Source organism: Anguilla rostrata, unplaced genomic scaffold (assembly GCF_018555375.3).
Source record: "Anguilla rostrata isolate EN2019 unplaced genomic scaffold, ASM1855537v3 scaf1008, whole genome shotgun sequence".
Lineage (NCBI taxonomy): Eukaryota > Metazoa > Chordata > Actinopteri > Anguilliformes > Anguillidae > Anguilla > Anguilla rostrata.
Genome location: NW_026986360.1, coordinates 38122 through 59274, shown reverse-complemented (window position 1 = coordinate 59274; position 21153 = coordinate 38122). Strand labels below are relative to the sequence as shown.

The following is a 21153-nucleotide window of genomic DNA, read 5'->3' as shown; positions in this document are numbered from 1 at the left end:
AGTAATCGCGTGAAATTCAAAGGAGGAGAAAGTAGGGTTAGGACTGGGGAGGACACAGAACTTCCAGGACAAGGAAATGAGTAGACCGGTACCCCCGCCTCGGCCAGAGGCCCTGGGGGTGTGCGAGAAGGAGTATCCCGCAGACAGTGCAGCTGGGGTGGCGGTGTTATCGGGAGTGATCCAGGTTTCCGTGAGAGCCAGGAAGTCAAGAGACTTCGTCTTGGCAAAGGCAGTAATGAAGTCAGCTTTCTGGACGGCTGACTGGCAGTTCCATAATCCACCTGTGACAGTGAATTCCTGAGGTGTGGATAAGGGTGGGTAGATCAAGTTGGTTAAATTACGCCTGCGGTGAACAGACCATTTGGGGCGAGGCAGCGCGCACAAGGGAATGGGGTTTAAAAACATGATAAACTGATGACGAGGCTGCCTATGGCAGCCTCTGCTGGAGCTATAAATACTGGGTGACAATTACGTGCTTGCATTAGCTTCATTAGGGCAGATAAGCACCAGGTGAAGCTCCTCGAAATTAGCTCAACAATACGGGGCAGTTAAACACCAATCCCCACACACAGTTTCACTAACGCCTTTAACTAACTAACAACAGCAAGTCAACTACAGATATTCTCAGCTAACGCCCAACTAAGCTTGCTGACTAGCAACAGTTGAGACAAGTTTTAAAAAAGATTAGGCTACCTAAATTACACACAACTATGTTCGCTAACTAGCAACAGCAGAAACAAATTAAGTTATGATACGCTTATCTGAATCGCGGGGACGGCAGAAGCGACGACACAATCAGATGCACACTGTTGAACCACAGATGAACCTCACTTAAATAGCACCAGGTGAGCTCCTCAATTATGCATCAACAATGGGGCTAGTGTTAATCACCAATCCCCACACACGAGTTTCACTACGCCTTTAACTAACTAACAACAGCAAGTCAACTACAGATATTCTCAGCTAACGCCCAACTAAGCTTGCTGACTAGCAACAGTTGAGACAAGTTTTAAAAAAGATTAGGCTACCTAAATTACACACAACTATGTTCGCTAACTAGCAACAGCAGAAACAAATTAAGTTATGATACGCTTATCTGAATCGCGGGGACGGCAGAAGCGACGACACAATCAGATGCACACTGTTGAACCACAGATGAACACCACTTAAATAGCACCAGGTGAAGCTCCTCGAAATTAGCTCAACAATACGGGGCAGTTAAACACCAATCCCCACACACAGTTTCACTAACGCCTTTAACTAACTAACAACAGCAAGTCAACTACAGATATTCTCAGCTAACGCCCAACTAAGCTTGCTGACTAGCAACAGTTGAGACAAGTTTTAAAAAAGATTAGGCTACCTAAATTACACACAACTATGTTCGCTAACTAGCAACAGCAGAAACAAATTAAGTTATGATACGCTTATCTGAATCGCGGGGGACGGCAGAAGCGACGACACAATCAGATGCACACATTAAACAGATGAGATCTTGTGGTCAAATCAAATGCTTTTATACCTGTTTGATGTCATTCCTTTCTATCTGGGGTTATAAGGCAGTGTACAAGCTTGAAATGTATGTGTGCTGTGAGCTGTTGTTAGTTTTATTGCATCAGTCTCCTGTGCTATTTTCAGATTTTATTTTGCAGATCCAGTGAAGAATTCACCCTGTCAGCTCCATGCTGTAGGATTTACATCTGATCCTCCAGTAGTAGGGCTGGCCCGTGGCATAAACGGTCTATGCGGTTGTTTAGGGCCACAACCGGGGGGGGGGGGGGGGGGGGGGGCAGTGCACAACATCCAATGTTTATCTAAGGTAAATAACGTCATTTTCGCAATTACGTTATTCATCCCCTATCGCGGAACTAGCGGTATAAATTTTTAACAGAATGGCAACCGAACATTTCATAACAATGTAATGTAAGAAGGATTTTACAAAGCAACCCCCACCCCCCCGGCTCAGACAGGTTTGCTTAGGGCCACCAAAATCCTAGGGCCGGTCCTGTTCAGTAGCTTGACCTGCTACCCAGCCATTGGTCTCAAACTCTTTTCTTTCCTTTTACTTGACAATTATTAGGATAATCAACAATAATTGGCATTGGCATGTAATCACAAAGCTGTCTCTGATAATAATAAAATAATAATTACCATAAAACTTTCCTTGTGAAATGCCATACATCGTCCAAATGGTATTACTTGGTACATATAATTAACTTGTTTCTCATCCATCATCAATACATCCTATATTCAGCGCAAACATATCATGCACCCCACCTAATTTGTATTACAACACTCAAACTACAAATCATACTGCACATGTAATCTATAATTCATATTTTCCACACATTTACACACATCTACTAATTTGTATACCCACACACACAAGCATAAACATACCGATACACACACACACACACACAGACCTGTGTGGCCACATACATTCACATACACAAGCTCTATATCTCCCACAGGAAGATGACGGTATCAGTTTGGAGGTTATTCCCTAAATTCTGGCACAAATTTTAATTATTTGCTTGATAGTTAGGGAATGCCAACTGAAATAGAGTGGCAGTAATGATCACTTTAAAGATTAAAATTACTGAAGGCCCAGTGCTACATCCAGTGGTGCACTACTGCACCCTGTAAATCCCTCCAGAGCAGTCAGCTCAGGCACATTGTCATCTCTGTGCACCCAACGCCTTTGCTGGAGTTCATCCTGTGAAAACGTTCACTCACACATTGATACTAAATGCTCTCTCAGGACGTACAGTGCAGTAGAGACAATGGAAACAGCAGATAACTGTACTTTTTTCTTACATTTGTGTGTGGAAACGGCCCAGAAATGTAATGAGGCACCTTCAGTGCAAACACCCCTTAACTGCATCTATTAAATCACAATAAATTGAGTGCTTTATGTAATTAAATTAATCGTGAGGAATCGCAAACAAATCAGCCATGTTACTAGAAAATTTGTGTCTGTCTGAATTATATGAATAATTATATGAATATTGCAATCACTGCTTTTTCTTACTGTGTGCAGGTTCGGTACTGATGGGCTTTGAGAGTTGTGCGTGGTGGGGAATCAGTTGGTCAGAACTTTTGAGACATATTCAGAAAGAAATGTGAACAACTTATCCATTTTTAGGGTGCACATACACATACACTGTAAAAAATATGTATAAATACAAGCAATATACCATAAAATTTCACATTACTTCACATGTAATTCACCTTTTTTTAAATTTCAGGGACCTGTGTGTTATTGGCAGTTATTTAATTTTTTTCCTGTTATTTTATGGTTAACACAATAATGAATACAAAACACTTAATTTGCTTTTTTTTAACTCAGTGTGATTTTGCACAATCGTTGTTCTTCTAAAGGAAATACATATGAAGGAAAATATATTAAAAAATGACCTGATATTTCTCCCAGTTTTCAGATTTTGTCCATTATTCTTCTGTTGTGGTTCACTAAAACATTAATCAAATTAATGTATTTTTACACATCAGTATTAAAAATAAAAAACAACCAAACATCATACTGAGTTTTTAGTTTTTCCAACAATGAAATGCAAGTTTTCTGAACTAATGATAGTTGCACAGCTTCATTTTGAAATTTAAAAATGTTAAACGTAAAACAAAAAAATATTACTGAAGTAAGTTTCCTTGAAATTTTGAGTATTCTGAACCTTTTTATAATGTGTTGACCATTAATCATATGAGGCCCTTCATCAAATATAATGGAGTGCAAAACCATGATGAGCGACATTGGAAATATGAGGCTTTAGAAGGTTGTTGATAAATAATCGATTGTCTTGAAACTAGTGTTCAATAGCGTTCATGGAGATGGGCTAATCTTCTGAATGAGCTAGAATATCTAATCGCAATGTGACTATTCTTTTGCAGTGTAAAGCTTGGTAAATGATTCCAATATCAACTTGGTTTTCCACACCACACTGTGAATAAGGAAAAAATAAAAAAACAAAATTTTTCCCATTAAATATTTTTCTGGATTCCACTTTTTTTTTTTTTTTTTTTTTACAAAACACTTTCTGAGTTATTGTAGATAATGGCAATAAATAATTACAGGTTTTTAGCAGATGCTTGTTTCCAGAGTGATTTACACAACTTCTTACACAGCATTTTCATTGCATCCATATATACAGCTGGATATATACTGAAGCAATGCAGGTTAAGTGCAGGTTAAGTAAAAAAACAGTATTTTACCACTAAATATTTTTCGGATTCTTTGCTCAAGGTTAAAACAGCAGTGCCCCATCTGGGAATCAAACCTGTGACCTTTCGATTACAAGCCCAACGCCTTACCCATTATACTACACTGCCATTTAATCATTATTTAACAGCCATCTAATGAAATATCATGATTTCATACTGTTTTTCCCCTTTATTGTCATTACTTTTTTTCCAGTGGCAAAATTTCTGCATGTCTTATTACCGTTTTATTATGGGATATTAAGCATGATCAGATACAGTTCACTAGCAAAGTGAAGTGTCTGCCTAATTCATTGTACTTGTGTAGACTCTGCAAAGTTTAGTAGGCCACTCTGCAAAATCTAACAACCATGCTGTCCTTATAGTGTGTACAATCCACCAGGACTAAAATAGCTGCATTCCAGTCTCTTCTGAAAGACACTGGACTTTTATCTATTTTAAGTCTGTCTATTAATATGCAGACGTTCCTTATTTTAATAAATTGTACATTAAAAAATGTTGCTTGGATGCACATCTACCATGACCCAAACCATAAAAAAAACTCAATTGTAGAATGTTGACATGTGTGTCAAGCCATAGAATAACACAAGGCCCTCTGATTTCAGTATCACCTACAACAGATACCCTTGCCAGGAGAGTGAGAAATTACCACTGCACTTTATCCAGCAGGTGGCGCCACTCTACCACTTTTGCACCATGAATTTCGCAGTCCAACCAGTTGTTGTTAATTTACTTGCTTAGTGCATCATTTATTCCAGTGACCATTAAAAAATTTGAAAAGCTTTCAACTTTTGATGGCTCTGCTTATTTTTTCCAAATAGTATTATTACAATTATTTCAGCCTGAATGTAAATACATTTTTAAAACATGATTTTCCTATTAAAGATAAGGCTACACGCATAAATAAGGTTTCTGTCATTGTATAGCCCATTTTATGAAAGTACTTGATCTTCATTTGGTTTATGGCTGCATGAGGAAGTTTTCCTCACTACAGAAAGTCATAACAGATATGTGGAGCCTGGGGTGTGTCGTCATCGAAATGATGACAAAGAAGGCATGGACAGACACATCCAACACTGATATTTTCCTTCTCAGGTGCATAAACACAAACAAATACATGCACACACGAGCACACACACAAACATGCACACAAGGGCTTGATGTGATGCTTCCTACCATCCGGACTGAACATCAACCATGCTACTGTCATGCCCTTTGGGGACACATAATGCACCTACATCCTTTTCCCATGCTTTTTTTTAGTATGAACTTTTATTCGTTTTCCTGGAGTAACCCTGCCAGAAAAAAAGTTGAACATGGCCCTTTTTTATATTTTTATAAAATTTGTATTGTTTGTAATAGAATTTGTACCACCAGGGTACAAAAAATGACGATTGTGATGAATGTTTTGTTTTAAATATGAAGTTATGAAATCATAAGTCATAATCAAAGTTAAATGTCACACATCTAGTACAGCAAAAGTAAACAATTATGACATGAGTTTTGTAGTAAAGGCGAGTGGTATGAACAGAAGAAATACAGTCACTCTGGACTGTAAAGGTATTAATTGATTTACTGATGAGGACACAGGTTGCTTCTCTGAAAACTAATTATTTAAAGTTTAAAATTCAATGAAGAGACTTTATTACAGAGGATCCATTGGGAATGGGTCATTTTTGACCCTGTGAACACAAAGTGCATGCATAATATGAAGACAACACGTGGGTTAATGAGTGATGTGCATGTCTAATTATGAATTAAAATGACATTACATTGTCATTATATTGTCATAATACAATTGCAGGTGAGTCAATTACTGGTGAGCTAATTCAACTAAACAATGGTGATTTGTACAATAAGTTATTTGCATCATTGGAGTGAGGTGTTGTTTCTGGACATCACTCATATGCACTGTACATTATATTCATTCAGCAGATGCTCTTATCTACAGTGACTTACAATGAAAGAGAACATAAGCACATCCATGTGAGTTATGTGACCTGGTGGACAATCCAGTTAACAGCCTAAAATGGAATTTAGCTGGAACCAGCTTCTTCTCCAGCTGGTTAACATCTGTAATTTGGTGATGGTCTGCTGCTTGTACAAAGCTGGCCTACCAGCTGGAGATAGCAGTCATTCTGGTAAGACTATCTCAACCATCTTGTTGTCATCTTGAGCATCTCTAAATCAGCTTCACTTTAGCTGGACCAGATTTAGACCAGCTGGAGGCTGGAACCAAGCTGGAATTTACACCAGGGTGAGCAACACTGCCGGAATGGCTAATAAAATTCCCAGGTCAGCCAGTGTAACCAAGCTCTAAATGTTAACTTAAGCCAGGCTTTGCTCTTTCCATAACTCTAATACAAAAAACAGTATTTTACCATTAAATATTTTTCTGGATTCTACTTTTCTTTTTTTCTTTTTTTAACAAAACACTTTCTGAGTTACTGTAGATAATGGCAATAAATAATTACAGGCTTTTAGCAGATACTCGTTTCCAGAGTGACTTACACAACTTTTTCATTGCATCCATGTATACAGCTGGATATATACTGAAGCAATGCAGGTTAAGTATCTTGCTCAAGGTTAGAACAGCAGTGCCCCATCTGGGAATCAAACCTGTGACCTTTCGATTACAAGCCCAGCTCCTTACCCATTATACTACACTTCCACAAAATCATTATTTAACAGCCATCTAATGAAATTTCAGGATTTCATACCGTTGTTTCCCCTTTATTATTATTACTTTTTTCCAGTGGCAAAATTTCTGCATGTCTTTACATGTACATAAATCTAATTAGAGCCCTAAATTATGACCTAATGACAGTCAGCTGGAAGAGAGCAGAATGGAGAAGAAAGATGACTGGTGCACACCTTTTAATGGGTTTCTATGTAAGCCTTCACTCCCCCAAATACATGGCCATAAAGTTGCAGCTGACCGCTGTGACTCACACAAATGTGTGGTCACATTTATGATATCAAAAATGTATTTTTCTGTTTAAGAGACAGTTTTTTGCCTTTAATGTCAGCCTATACTGCGTTGAATTCATGCTGTTAAAAAAATAGTTTATTCCAGCTTTCACCACTAGAGGGCAAGGAGGCATTTACTCCTTGTGAGACTGGTAGGCATGCTGGCCAGCTCTCGCCTTTTCAGGCCAGTAGAAGCGAGAGAGAAAAATGGCCTAGCTAGCATTTGTCCATCTCTTTGATTCCCTGCTCATTACAGTTAGTAAGTACACATATATGTGTTCAAGATAATAACAGTGTGATTTAAACTGTGTGATTTTCCAGTATTATGTTCTTTTTGAGTGTTGTAAAAGTAGATAAACGTTCCCCACTCGTGTGAAGGTGGCTATTTTACCTCCGGTCACAAACACATAGGCCTACAGGTTAATGGCAGCTAGCCGTTCAGTATCCAACATTGTACATTTTTTAATGGATCCCCTGTGATGTTATTTGCTTTCTGAGGCTCCTGTCATAACGTTAAGTATGTTTTTAAGTGAAGTTGACAACGTATTTTCCCAGTTTTAAGCTCATTAGCTTCATGTTCATATAATCTAACTAGCCTACTCCCCCCTTTCAAATGTCTTGAAACAAGCAAATTAAATGTTCCTGAATGAATGTGCTATATAAATAAGATTTGCCCGGGCATTTTTATTTAATCCAGGGGGACACTGCCGTGCAAAGGCAAAAGGCCGTAACTTCAATTTTGGTTGAAAATGAGTTATTGTCATTTTTGGAACATTAAAGATCTGCTTTATCGTGTGGACAAATATCTTGAGTCAATTTTGTTGTTTTTTGGAGAAAATAGTTGGGTTGTCTTTGCCGTAACTTCCAAAGCCCTAGAGAAGCCAAGGCAGAATCCCGTAAGATCAGTTACGATTCTTTGTCTTTGTTTCGCTGCACTCCGGAACGCTCAAATTGAGTTATGCCTTCACTTAAGGTACTCTGCCTTTGTTTTGCTGCGCATCAAAGTGAAGTTACTGTTTATCGCGCTGGAGTTACGGTGTTATGCCTATGTGTCATCGAAGCATTTCTGAGACACACACAGTAGCTTGAATGAAGTGTAAAGCAAATATAGTGTTGCAGTGGTTGCTTTTACTAACGTTGCATTTAGCTTTTAAGAATGGCCCATTGCTCTCGAGGGAAAATGTTGGTAGAGATGGCTTTGAAACACACCCACCAAAATCAAGGTATTGATAGTCTACTCGAATTACTTGTTAGCTAGCTAGCTACTTCACAAACAAAACCAAACTGCTCCCATATGCGATCAGAATGCAAAGAAAGCAAAACAATAACTAGATGGCTTGCCAGCTATAAGTAATCGTAAATCATACGCAATTAATTATTTTTTCGTGTCATGCAGGCTAGTCAGTGCCAGCCTGTGACAGCCCGACACTGACAGCCAGGGAAACAGCGCGAGTGGGTTAGGGCTCGCATAGACACACGACACACCTCCTAAATAGCCTAATCACACACACACGAGCTCAGGAGTAATAATTCACAATTAAATAGATAGCCTACCTTTTTTTGTAACTTGATAAAAATCCATTGCAAACAACGTCCTTTGAGAAGTTAAATCCACAACATGAGTTTTGAGCATTACTCGCTGGGGTATTTTTTACAGTCTCTGGGTTCAACACGTTAAATCCATAACATGAGTCATCGTTGAGTATCCTACTCTGGCATTCATCCAATTAAATCCAAAACACGAGTCTTGTATCCTTTACTATTCGTTGCGTTGCGTTAGTAAACATTGCACTCAATAAATTGACTGCAAAACGTTATCCTCCCACATGCAAAACTATTTTGTTTGATCAATGTCATCTGTGTCTACATTTGTCATGTCAGAAAAACAATGAATTTAATCTAAACCTAATTGTGCCATGATCACTAGATTTTTTGTTGATGTTATCATTATTATCATATACTGATTGTATATAGTGATCAGCAACCAAATGAGCAATCAAATGGAAGTTAATGCCTTTTGCCTCGGCATGACCCCTTATTATTTTGCAGAAAATGCAAAGGCAGAGTACATTAACTTCCAAACAAGGGTCAAAGGTCAAGTTTGAGTTCAAGATTTCTATGTAGATAAATAACTTCATTAAAAAAAACAAAGAATTGCCACATTTCCAATATTCTGCCCACAGTTCATTTGGCTGGACAACAAAACAACTTTAAAGTCATTTTTCTCAGTTCTACACTCTGGCGAGTTAAGGTCTTTTGCCTTTGTAGGGCAGCACTATTGGCTGCACCTTGTAAATACCTCCAGAGCAGTCAGTTCAGGCACATTATCATCTCTGTATTTGGGCAAGAAGACTGATGACAACAAGTCTGATCAGCCAGTTTGTTCCAATTTTGAACGATATGGGGTTTGTTCTGTCCAAAGTTCAGCAAAAGTGAAAGTGAACATGTCAGAGTGAGAAACGGAGTCTGTAAAATGGAGGCTAAAGCTTTGATTCCAGAGGACGAGCTCTGTTGCTCTGTATGTTGTGATATTTTTAAAGAGCCTGTTGTCCTGAAATGTTGCCACAGCTTCTGTGGAGTGTGTCTGAAGCAGTACTGGGAAGAGAAGAGCTCTCGAGAGTGTCCCATCTGCAGGAGAAAGGCCTCTATGGGGAAACCTCTTGTAAACCTGGCTTTAAGAAGCATTGTGGAGTCCTACTTAAAGCAGAAGACTGAGAGAGAAACTACAGACAGGAGTGATGCTCGCTGTAGTCTTCATGGGGAGAAATTTCTATTCTTCTGTGAACATGACAAAGAGCTTCTTTGTGTCGTCTGTCAGACTTCAAAAAAACACAGAAGCCACCCAGTCTGTCCAGTTGAAGAGGCCGTACTAGAACTGAAGGTATTCTATTTTGAATATAACATATTTCATGTTTTCAAGACAATCAATTATGAGTAAAATATCTCTGTGTAAAACATTCAGTTCTGACGGACGGCTGTGGTATGAGGTCTTGTAAATACAGTCAGTCTGGCCTCCACTTCCACTCGCAAAGGCAGCAACAGGAACAAACCTGCTGATCAGGCAAAAGCAGGAAGAGGCAGCACTGTATCTGAAAGTGTTTACAACCGTTAAAACATCATGTACATTAGACTTTCGGTGTAGGGCTTTATGAATAAAATGCAAGCATGGTTAATCTTGATTGACAGTTGTGCTTGGGGGCCTCATGCAGTCCCTTTGCTTAGGGAGAGAACTGAGCAACAAACAGGAAGTACAGAAATACACAATGGCTGGTGGAGACAAGAGCTATACATATGCACAAAAAATTATTGTACCAACAAGTAAAATCAATTTTATAAGTGCTTTAACATTTCTTACAGTCTACTATAAAATATAAAATTACAACCCAGCAAAAGTTATTTTTTAATCCTATATGCTGTACAATTTGACTGGTTTAATTTTTTTGAAAATGCATCACATAACATTTTATGCTGTGTTATAAGTATGTTTCACTAATCTTTCATTTGTAGCAGGGCTATTTTCCTGACTACTTTTCCAATGTTCTTAATAAGCTGTACTGACTTTCATTTTTATTGCAGCAGGGATATTACTGTGCCATTTGTGTCTTTCTGGAAGTGATAACTGATTAATTTAACTCCAGGAGGAACTGAACCCTGCACTTAATCTTATTAAAGAAAAACTGAAGAGGTTTACTGAGGTTGAACAAGAATGTAAGGAAACAGCAGAACATATCAGGGTAAGGAAAGCAATCAAGAATACTTAATAAAAGCATAGTTTTTGGTTTATGTTGTGTGTGACAGGCATAACAAACACACTGGCTGCCACACTTAAATAACAAAACATAGTTACACTATTCAAGTTTAAAATAGTGTGTTTGAATTGCAGAGTCAGGCCCAGCACACAGAGAGGCAGATGAAGGCAGAGTTTGAGAAGCTCCACCAGTTCCTGCGAGAGGAAGAGGAGGCCAGACTAGCTGTACTGAGGGAGGAAGAGAAGCAGAAGAATCAGATAATGAAGGAAAAGATAGAAAACATCACAGGACACATATCCACCCTTACAGACAAAATCACAGCTATAGAGAAGGCCATGGGCACTGAAGATACCTCCTTTTTACAGGTAAGAGCTGTATTTTCTGTAATTCAGTATGCTGGTTTGTGGTTTTCCACAATAGTTGGCCGTGTTCCCTTACTCTGCACCAATGCAGCAGTAGCCTACTGTGACAGTGTCAAACTCAGTGTGCAGGTGTTCATAGATATGCATCTGCTCATTTTAAAATGTCATCACATTTTTTAAAAATATTTTTGAATTTTGTGAAAAAATTGGTGTCACCAGAAAGTCAGTAGAAAACATCACCACTGCAGAGTAGGACATGTCCTGTATAATTTACAGAAGGCCTCATTTTCTCCACAAAGTTGTCTTTCACCATTGTGTCCTCTATAACAGCAGTGACACTGTACACTACATGCAGGCAACTGCTGCAAAGTTCAAGAGGGATGAAACTGGCTGTTCACTCTCTAGATTTGCAGTCAGTTGATTCGGAGTTGATGAGCAATCAAGCCACATGGTAGCAAAATGAATGGTCAACAAAACCTGCCCAGCATATTTATACACAACCGTGAGAATGCTGGGATGTTCATTGCTTAATTATCTCAGGAGTCACACCTGTGTGGAAGCTCCTGCTTTCAATATTCTTTGCATCCTTCATTTATTCAAGCGTTTCCTTTATCTTGACAGTTACCTGTACATTACAGTACCTTCATTCATATTTGCTTACTGTTAAAATTACATCACTTTTATTTGCTTGGCTCTTGTTTTTCACTTATTATAACATGTATCCCATAATGGTCTCTACTGAGTACATTTATACATGTATACATCTTATCACAATTGTGCTGTTATGTGTTTTTCAGAGCTACAAGAACATCAAGGAAAGGTATGTAGACTCTGACCTATTTTCAAGTGTCTGTTGAAGTCTCTTTAAACCCTAAATCTGGGGCGACATAGCTCAGGAGGTAAGAGCGGTTGTCTGGCAGTCGGAGGGTTGCCAGTTTGATCCCCCGCCCTGGGTGTGTCGACGTGTCACTGACCAAGACACCTAACCCCCAATTGCTCCTGAAGAGCTGATTGGTACCTTTCATGGCAGCCTTTCACTGTTGGCGTGTGAGTGAATAGGTGAATGAGAGGCATAAATTGTATAGCGCCTTGGATAAAAGCGCTATATAAATGCAGTCCATTTACCATTAAAATCTTGAGTGACTCCTGCTTGTCATTACAGAGCCCAGTGCACACTGCAGGATCCAGAGCTGCTCTCAGGGGCTCTGATAGATGTGGCCAAACACCTGGGCAACCTGAAGTTCAGAGCCTGGGAGAAGATGCTGGAGATGGTGCAGTACAGTGAGTATCTGGGGCAGCTGGTGAAATTATGTTTTTTGCATGTATTTAATGAACACACAGATCTGAAGAAACAAGCTGTATTCTGAAATGGTGCTAAAGATAAACAATACCGAGGTACCCAGTCTCAGTTCCCTCCAAGTTTAGTAAGGTCCTGTGGGGTGCATTGCTCTTCTCTCAATTTGAAATTAGAACCCAGGCAAACACAGAATTAGCATTATATATAAAACCTAATTAATAATATGTTTTTTTAGCTGTGTGAATTGAATTTTGAAATGTGTTAGTTGATTTATTCATTTTCATATTCATTTCATGTTTAAAGTATGAATCACTTTAACTACAGTATATATGAATCTGAATAAAAACATGTTTTCAATGTACAAAAATGCCAAGTTACTCACACATACACAGCACTGTAAGTCATTAAGACGTGCAAAATCTAGGCCTGCCATTAAAAGTAATGATATCAAAATTAGGCCAAGTTACAATAAACAATGTTTATATTTATCTTAGCTAAGACAAATTAAACATTTTTATGTGATACTTTAATGTGACACTTAAAAGTTTGAATGACCACATTCCCTTCAAATGGTAATATGAAATAACACAGGGCCAAGTTACTTAAATAATGTAGGTGGTCCTGTGGGTAGCACAGTCGCCTCACAACAGGAAGGTTCTGGGTTCAAATCTCTGCTTGGAGTTTGCATGTTCTTCGTCGCGTCCGTGTGGGTTTCCTCCCCTAGTCCAAACACATGCAGGTAGGCCGATTGGAGACCATAAATTTCCCATAAGTGTGAGTGAATGGTGTGTGTCCCCTGCGATAGATTGGTAGCCTGACCAGGGTGTATTCCTGCCTTTCAACCAATGCATGCTGGGACTGGCTCCAGCAACTCTCGCGACCCTGCTCAGGATAAGCAGGTGTAGATAATGGATGGATGGATAGGTAGCAGCATTGCTTTGGAATATAGCTTAATTTGTGTGAGCTAAAATGACCAATATTGTTTCATGTAACTTGGTGCAATTTTGATACCAATACTCCTAATGATAGGTATAGATTTGAATGATGACTTATAGACAGTGCTTTGTATGTGAGTACCTGGGCATTTTTTGTATGTTGAAAGTGTGTTTTTCTTCAGATATCATTTCTTTGTACTGTGTTTGTTATGAGTTAGTGATAATAGTAATTCATGTAAATGTTATTTTCATGTAATGTTGAGAGACATGCATACACATACACATGCATTTAAACACACATTATAGCTGACAGAAACGCATATCGATTCAATCATTTTCCCATTTAAAATGAATGACAAATAAATGAAAGTGTATTTCATATTTTTCAATGGAAGCGTTTGTAATGGGCTATTGTACATAACTTACAATTTTTTGTATGTCGGTAGAGGTAGCTAACTTGAAAATTTAAAAATGTGGCGTTGCAGTGTAGTCATGGTAGCCTAGTTAAAAAGTATTGAACAGTAGATATGGCAGAGCGATGTATTCGACATTGTCACTTTTTAAGAAAATAGATATACATGCCGTGAAGAAGTCATTATCCTGTGTCAGTTTCTATACGACCGGTAATATTACCTACCGGACCGCAATGCAACTCTGATAGGTAGCTAACATTAAACTCAGTCAAAATACCGAAGGCGGAAGGAACTGTGTAAAGCGTGGTTATATTTATTCTGTAGTTGTATAAATACAGAAATATAAATTACTTTCCCACAAAGATTATTGACATGCAAAAATATAGTTTCAGTGTTTTATTTTTAGTTTGAATGACAGGTTTTTATGAGTCCGAGGTGGGGTTTGAACGCAGCCTGTCGCTCATCCAAAAGTGTCATAGGTAGATGTGCTACCCGGGAAGCTACTAGTGAAGAATATATAGATAGATAGATAGATATACTTTATTGAACCCCGTGGGGTAATTTGTCCTCTGCATTTTGACCCATCCTAGTTACTTAGGAGCAATGGGCACCCACAGTGCAGCGTCCGGGGACCAACTCCAGTTCTGAGGCCAGTGCCTTGGTCAAGGGCAACTGCAGGAACGCACCTAACATGCATGTCTTTGAGCGTGGGAGGAAACCGGAGTACCCGGAGTAAACCCACACGAACACGGGGAGAGCATGCAAACTCCGCACAGAAAGGCCCCAAGCGGAGATTCGAACACATAACCTTCTTGCTGTGAGGCGACAGCGCTAACCACTGTGCCACCGTGTCCGCCTCTGTTGCTGTTTTAAATGAGTGCACTTCTATATATGTCCAATAGGGAGACATATATTCTTTTTGGGCCTGGAGTATTTGGGATGATGTAATCAGGCAGGAAAAAGAAGGAAAAAACGCAAAATCGCAAAAGTTTGGGTGTTAGAAGGTACAGAAATGAAAGTTTTTAAGGGCTGAGAGTTTGTGGTCATTGTGGTTATTTCTGTAGGGAGCCCTGCAAAGTGCCAAACTCTCAGTGCTGTATTTGTATGGGGCATGCTGCCCTACCAAGGTGTGACTTGGCAGGATGGCATACCCACCATCCAAATCCATAATTATTATTATTTGTATATTTCCTTTGTATGTGACCTAATCTAAATAGAGTATTTGAAATGTTTCTCTTTTCTCAGACTTTTAAATATCTTTTCTCTTGAAATTTCAGTTCCTGTGTTGCTGGACCCCAATACTGCATCCCCCTGGCTTTCTCTCTCTGATGATCTGACCACTGTGAGATTAGGTACACACCAGAAATATCCTGACAACCCAGAGAGGTTTAAACTCTATGTGAATGTGATGGGATCTGAGGGGTTTACCTCAGGGAAACACAGCTGGGAGGTGAAGGTTGGGAATAAATCTGAGTGGGATATAGGAGTGGTGAAAGAGTCCATCAGTAGGAAGGGAGAGATAACACTCAGCCCAGAGACAGGATTCTGGGTCTTAACGCTGAGGAATGGTGATAAGTACCTTGCAGCTGGAGCTGCTGACCTCACACTGAAGAGGAAGCCCCAGAGCATCAGAGTGCAGCTGGACTATGACAGGGGGGAGGTGTCCTTCTTCGACTCCAGTGACATGTCACTCATCTACACTTTTACAGACACATTTACTGAGAGAGTGTTCCCATACTTCTCTCCCTATGTGAACAATGACGGTAGGAACGAAGGACCTCTGCAAATATGCCCAGTTATAGTTTCCGTAACAGTGATGTCATCCCAGTGAGCATTTTCTTTTCTTTCGAACTAAGATGAGGTGTAGGAATTTTGGTTGTTTCTAATCAGCCTCAGCATGCCTGGTTATTGACTTGATCTGGGGCAGAATAGACATGTGAACTGATCAAAGGGGGCTGGTTGATGGCCTACCAGAACCAAATGGGAGGCACACGCACAGAGGCCTATCACATTTGGTCAATGTGATAGGCCTCAGTATGCATGGATGTTGATTTAGGATGGAGCTACCGGAAACATGGAAGTACAAAGGGGGGTGTTTTAATAGCCTGTCAGAAGAGAGCAGGCATGCACACAGAGGTAACAATAACCGTTTGGTTACCTTGTCGGTACATTTTGTTCTGGGAGAGGAGTATAAAGCTGGTGCTTGAACAGCACTCTGTTGTAATTGACCAGCCTTGCTTTGACCAGTATGTTTCCTGCAGTAACATTTTTGTTCTTAATATAAAATGTTATTGATCTAAACTTTGGAACTATACATTTTACTTTACAAAGGACCAAATTTCTTCACACAAATAGGGTACTATAGGGGAAATTCACTTAATAATTGTAATACTTTTTTCTTCATTATTATTTTATGAACTGAACATGCATTTGATTTAAGTACAGGCAAGCAGTATCTTTTTGGTTTTCCTTTGATCTGAATCATTAGACAAAACTTTATTTCATATGTTTATGCATAAAACAGATGCACTCTTGTGGTTAAATCAAAGGCATGATTGATGTCAATCAAATATCAGATTGATGTCATTCCTGTCTAGTTGGGTTTTTAAGGTTATGTACAAACTTGAAATGTGAGTATCATGAGCTCTTGTCAGTTCGATTCCATCAGTCTCCTGTGCTCTTTTCAGATTTTACTTTGCAATTCACCCTGTCAGCTCCATGCTGTAGGATTTACATCTGAGCCTTCAGTAGCCTCACCTGCAAACCTGCTGTTATTCTAAAACTCTGTTCATCCCTTTTCCTTGATTGATAATTATCACATGAGAATTATTACAATAATAAAGCATAATGAAATTATTGCCATTGGCAAGTAATCACAAAGCTTTCTCTGATTGTATCTCTCATAGCATCACTATGTGTCCCACTCAGGGAGTTTTTCTTTGCCACCTTCTCTCTAGGTTTGCCCTTGTGGGGGTTTAGGCCAGGGTTTACTGTGAAGTTTATTGTGACAAATGTGGATTTGATAGCATTTTCTTTCATCATATCGTGTTAGAGAATTTAAATCACAAAAAAGGATTCCAATGTGTAAAAACAACATAATTATTTTATGTTACTGTGTGGAGTTTGTATGTTCCCCCCTTGTCTGTGTGGGTTTCCGCCCACTGTCCAAAGTCATGCAGGTAGACCTATTTTGGAGACTCTAAATTTCCCATAGGTATGAGTGCATGAATGGTGTGTGTGAATGGTGTGTTTGCCCTGCGATAGATTGATAACCTGTCCAGGGTTTATTCCGGCCTCTCGTGCAATGCATGCTGGGATAGGCTCCAGAACCCCCCGTGACCCTTCCCAGGATAAGCGGGTATAGAAAATGGATGGATGTATACAACTGTTCAAAAGTTTGGAATCACAGAGAAATGTTTATGTTTTCATAACTTTTATAGAAGTGATATTATTCACCAAGGTAGCATTAAATTGGTCACAAAATACAGCCAAGAGATCGATAATATATATTTTAAAAATATTGTTTGAAAGAACAGTTTTTTAATTCAGTCTTTACAGATGATTGCAAATCCCCATTTTCAGCAGCCATTACTCCTAATATGGTATGAAAGAAAGTGCAGCTGAAAACAATTGTGCTGTTTAATTAAGCTAAAAAATATATTTCAGAATCAGAATCAGAATCAGGTTTTATTGCCAAGTAGGTTTACACATACGAGGAATTTGTTTTGATCTGGTGGTGCATAACAGTGAACATAAAATAAAATAAACGTAGTGCAATAACATAACATAAACATAACATAAACATAGTGCAAATGGTAAACCGTAAACAATAAACAATAGTGCAAGGGGACAACGTGTTTCTTTCAGTTACTACAGTATCTAGTACACTGGCATTTCTAAAGTTCAATTTTGGTTTAAAAAATGGCCAAAAAAAAAAACAACTTGTCAGTCAATTGTTGTTTTGAGACATGTAAGCTATTCCACTGAGATTGCCAAGAAACTGAAGATTTCATACAATAATGTGCACTACTGTCTTGAAAGAAGAGAGCAAACTGGATCTAAGCAGGACAGATAGAGGAGTGGAAGGTCCAGATGCACAACTGTGCAAGAGGACAAGTACATCCGAGTCTCTGAGAAATAGACGCCTCACAGGTCCTCAGCTGGTAGCTTCATTGAATAGTACTCGCCAAACATCTGCAACAGTGAAGAGATGACTCCAGGATGCCACCCAAAATACTCTTTTCCGATCATCTACCATCCAATCTTTGTGTTCTTTTGCTCATTTTAAGCTCTTCTTTTTGGGAAGTGTTTTTTTCTTTGAAACTGCATCCTGCAGTCATCTCTTCACTGCTACAGATGTTCTGGAAGATTATAAATTCTACCAAGCAATATAATACCACATCATTGCCTGTCCATGACAAGTCTGGCACTACTTTAGTATCTGGTAAAAAGAGATATGCTTCTAATGAGCACTTTGCAGCTGCCAGTCACCTCATTTATTATGTGTTCACAACTGACATGCTGGGGCCCTCTTCCTTTTGTGATCAGGACTCTTTTGTCTTTTACTCTGTCCGTTTGCAACTAAAGAGGTTGCAGATGCACTTCTAGTTATAAATCTTAGGTCCACCACTGGTGAGGACAACCTGTATCCTGTCTAGAACTTGCTGGCCCTCTTATTACGTCTGGCACTACCCCGAAAGTTTGGAAAATTGCTCTCGTGCTGCCCTTCCATGAAGTTGGGTAAAACATAATTATCAGCCAATTTTCAAATTGCCATGCCTGGCTAAAACTTTGGATTCTCTAATTAATGTGCAGTTCTATTCATTTCTTTGGAGCCACTCTTTACTTATCCTTTATCATTCAGAATTCAGGGTTAAGCATAGCACCATCACTGCCACATCATCAGTCTTAAATGAACTTGTGTCTGCTTAAGACTGGAAGCTTCATTGTGCTGCACTTTGTGTTGACCTTTCTATGGTCTTCGACCAGTTGACCATTCCATGTTATTACAAAGACTGCCACTTATTCAGTTAGACACTGCAGCACAATATTGTTTCCATAATTACCTCTTGGACAGATCTCAGTGTGTGAAAATAGGTACAGTACAGTTTTAATTATTTGGTAGTCTGGTGCTGTTCTCCATTTACATTAATGACATTGTTATTTTTAAATGACTGTAAATTCCTTTTTCATTCAGATGATACCTCTATTGCTTTTCCCACTTTATCCCCCTGACTGTTAAACATCTACAGCTTGCTTTTGTTGCTTTGCAACAGCACTCATAGATCTGAAACTTGTTTTAAATAGTGATAAAACTAAGTGCTGTTTATCAGATAAAAAAATAGATTATGACAATCTCCAGATATGTACCCTAGATGGTACTCCTATTGAAATAGTCCCTCATTATAAATACTTGGGCAATTGGATTAATGATAAATTCACATAACCATTGGAACTGTAATTATGCAATGGTCCAAAACCATAAAACATTTATTAAGCCAGTTCATTGTTGAATTAGGCATGAAGGGTGAAATACGGTACCTTGTGATTTCAGTGCCACCTACTGCAGCTACCCTTGCCCGTAGGAGAGTGCATGTCCATAATGACATCCAGTAGATGGCAACATTGTACCAATTTTGCACCATGAATTTGTCCCTCATTAGTGAGTTGTCTTCCATCTAAATGGTAAATCGATTTACCATCTATTTTGTTGTTGTTGCTTAGCATGTCATTCATTCCAGTGATCTTTAAAAAATAATTTTTAAGTTTTTAATTCATGATGTCTGTGCTTTTTTTCTTCAAATAGAATTATTACAATTATTTCAGGCTGAATTAATCACTCTAGGCTTGCTCTTGTGGGGGTTTCGGCCAGGATTTACTGTGAAGTGTATTGAGACAGATGTTTGCTAAATCCACTAAACAAATTTGATTTGAGGAGATTTCATGGCATTCACTTTCATCAAATCATGTTACACAATTTAAATTATGTAATATATATATATATATATATATATATATTTATATTTTTTTTTTTCATGTTTATAATATAGGGCTCTTATAGCAACATGCAGCCTAGCAAACAGTTGGGCTTCTTCTTCAGTTTGATGAAAACTTGAGCATGACTATTAAATTGCCTGATCTTTACAGATTCGATAAATGGATAATATTTCATGAACTTTTTTTGAACATTATTTTGTTCTTATTGTTTTGCCCTTTCTTTCATGCTTATGTGTTGAGAAGGCCCAGAAAGCAAATGAATCACCTTCGGTCCAAAAACCCCTTAACTGCATCTATTAAATTACAATAAATTGACAGCTCTTTCAAAATTAAATAAATCTTAAATCTTAATGAGGAGATAACAAATCAGCCGTGTTTCTATGACATTTGTTTCAGTTATATTATATGAATAAGTGTACTAATCACTGCTTTCACATACTTTGTGCAGGTGCTCTATTGGTGGGCTGGAGGATATGGGTTTCACAGGGGCCGTTTGTGAGCTCCGCTGGATATTCGCACAGCGGTTTCATAGACGCGGTGGGGAAGGTGGGTTTTCAAGGGGGCAGTGAAGCAGTTTGCGCTCTGAGACATATACTCATAGATATAGGCACATATTCTGGAAGAATATGAAAACATTATTTACATTTAGGGTGTGACATACACTGTAAAAAATACCATAAAACCTTTTTTGTGTGTCTACACGTAATTTTTCGGTTTCGATGGATTTAGTGACACCGGTGGTCACAACAGTTTGTTTTCATACTTCAAATTATAGAGTTAAATTATAAATGACGCTACACCTCCAAACAAAGTGGCATGGCTTGCTTGGGTGTGCAAGCCTGGAAACAGTGAGCAATGTCATCCAACACAGAAATATTGAGCAACATATCAAACCTAATTTTAAAGTGGCAACACGTGGTCACTTTATTTCATTTTTTGGCAAACTGTGAGAGACATCAACTGCGACAAATAAGGGAGCTATAGTAAGTATAAGTATGATGTATGTAGATACACTCACTTTCACATGTTTTTTATCCACAACTCCGTAAAAGCAAGAAAAGGAGGAGGTTACATTCGGTACTGATGTTAGGCTGTTAGAACTGTGCCTTCTGATTGTTGGGGGTATCCATTTTTTTGGTCACTTCAGTTGGTGGGTTATTATCTGATGATGGTGTTCTTTCCATTGATTTTTCA

General features: G+C 38.7%; 1 protein-coding gene across 3 annotated transcripts in view; it reads left to right on the top strand.

Annotated features, from left to right (window-relative positions):
* The first annotated feature begins 9312 nt into the window (after positions 1-9312).
* Positions 9313-21153, top strand: part of LOC135246994 (zinc-binding protein A33-like) — a 41421-nt gene continuing 29580 nt past the window's right edge. Inside the window, exons 1-6 of one of the 3 annotated variants that reach the window (XM_064320281.1) lie at positions 9321-10087; positions 10845-10940; positions 11090-11320; positions 12115-12137; positions 12480-12598; positions 15240-16842. In XM_064320281.1, the coding sequence (XP_064176351.1) occupies positions 9680-10087; positions 10845-10940; positions 11090-11320; positions 12115-12137; positions 12480-12598; positions 15240-15793 (1431 nt within the window). In that variant the 5' untranslated portion in view covers positions 9321-9679 and the 3' untranslated portion in view covers positions 15794-16842. Of the gene's footprint in view, positions 10088-10844; positions 10941-11089; positions 11321-12114; positions 12138-12479; positions 12599-15239; positions 16843-21153 lie in introns of those variants that run through there. The other 2 variants (XM_064320280.1, XM_064320273.1) reach the window with 2 other exon arrangements.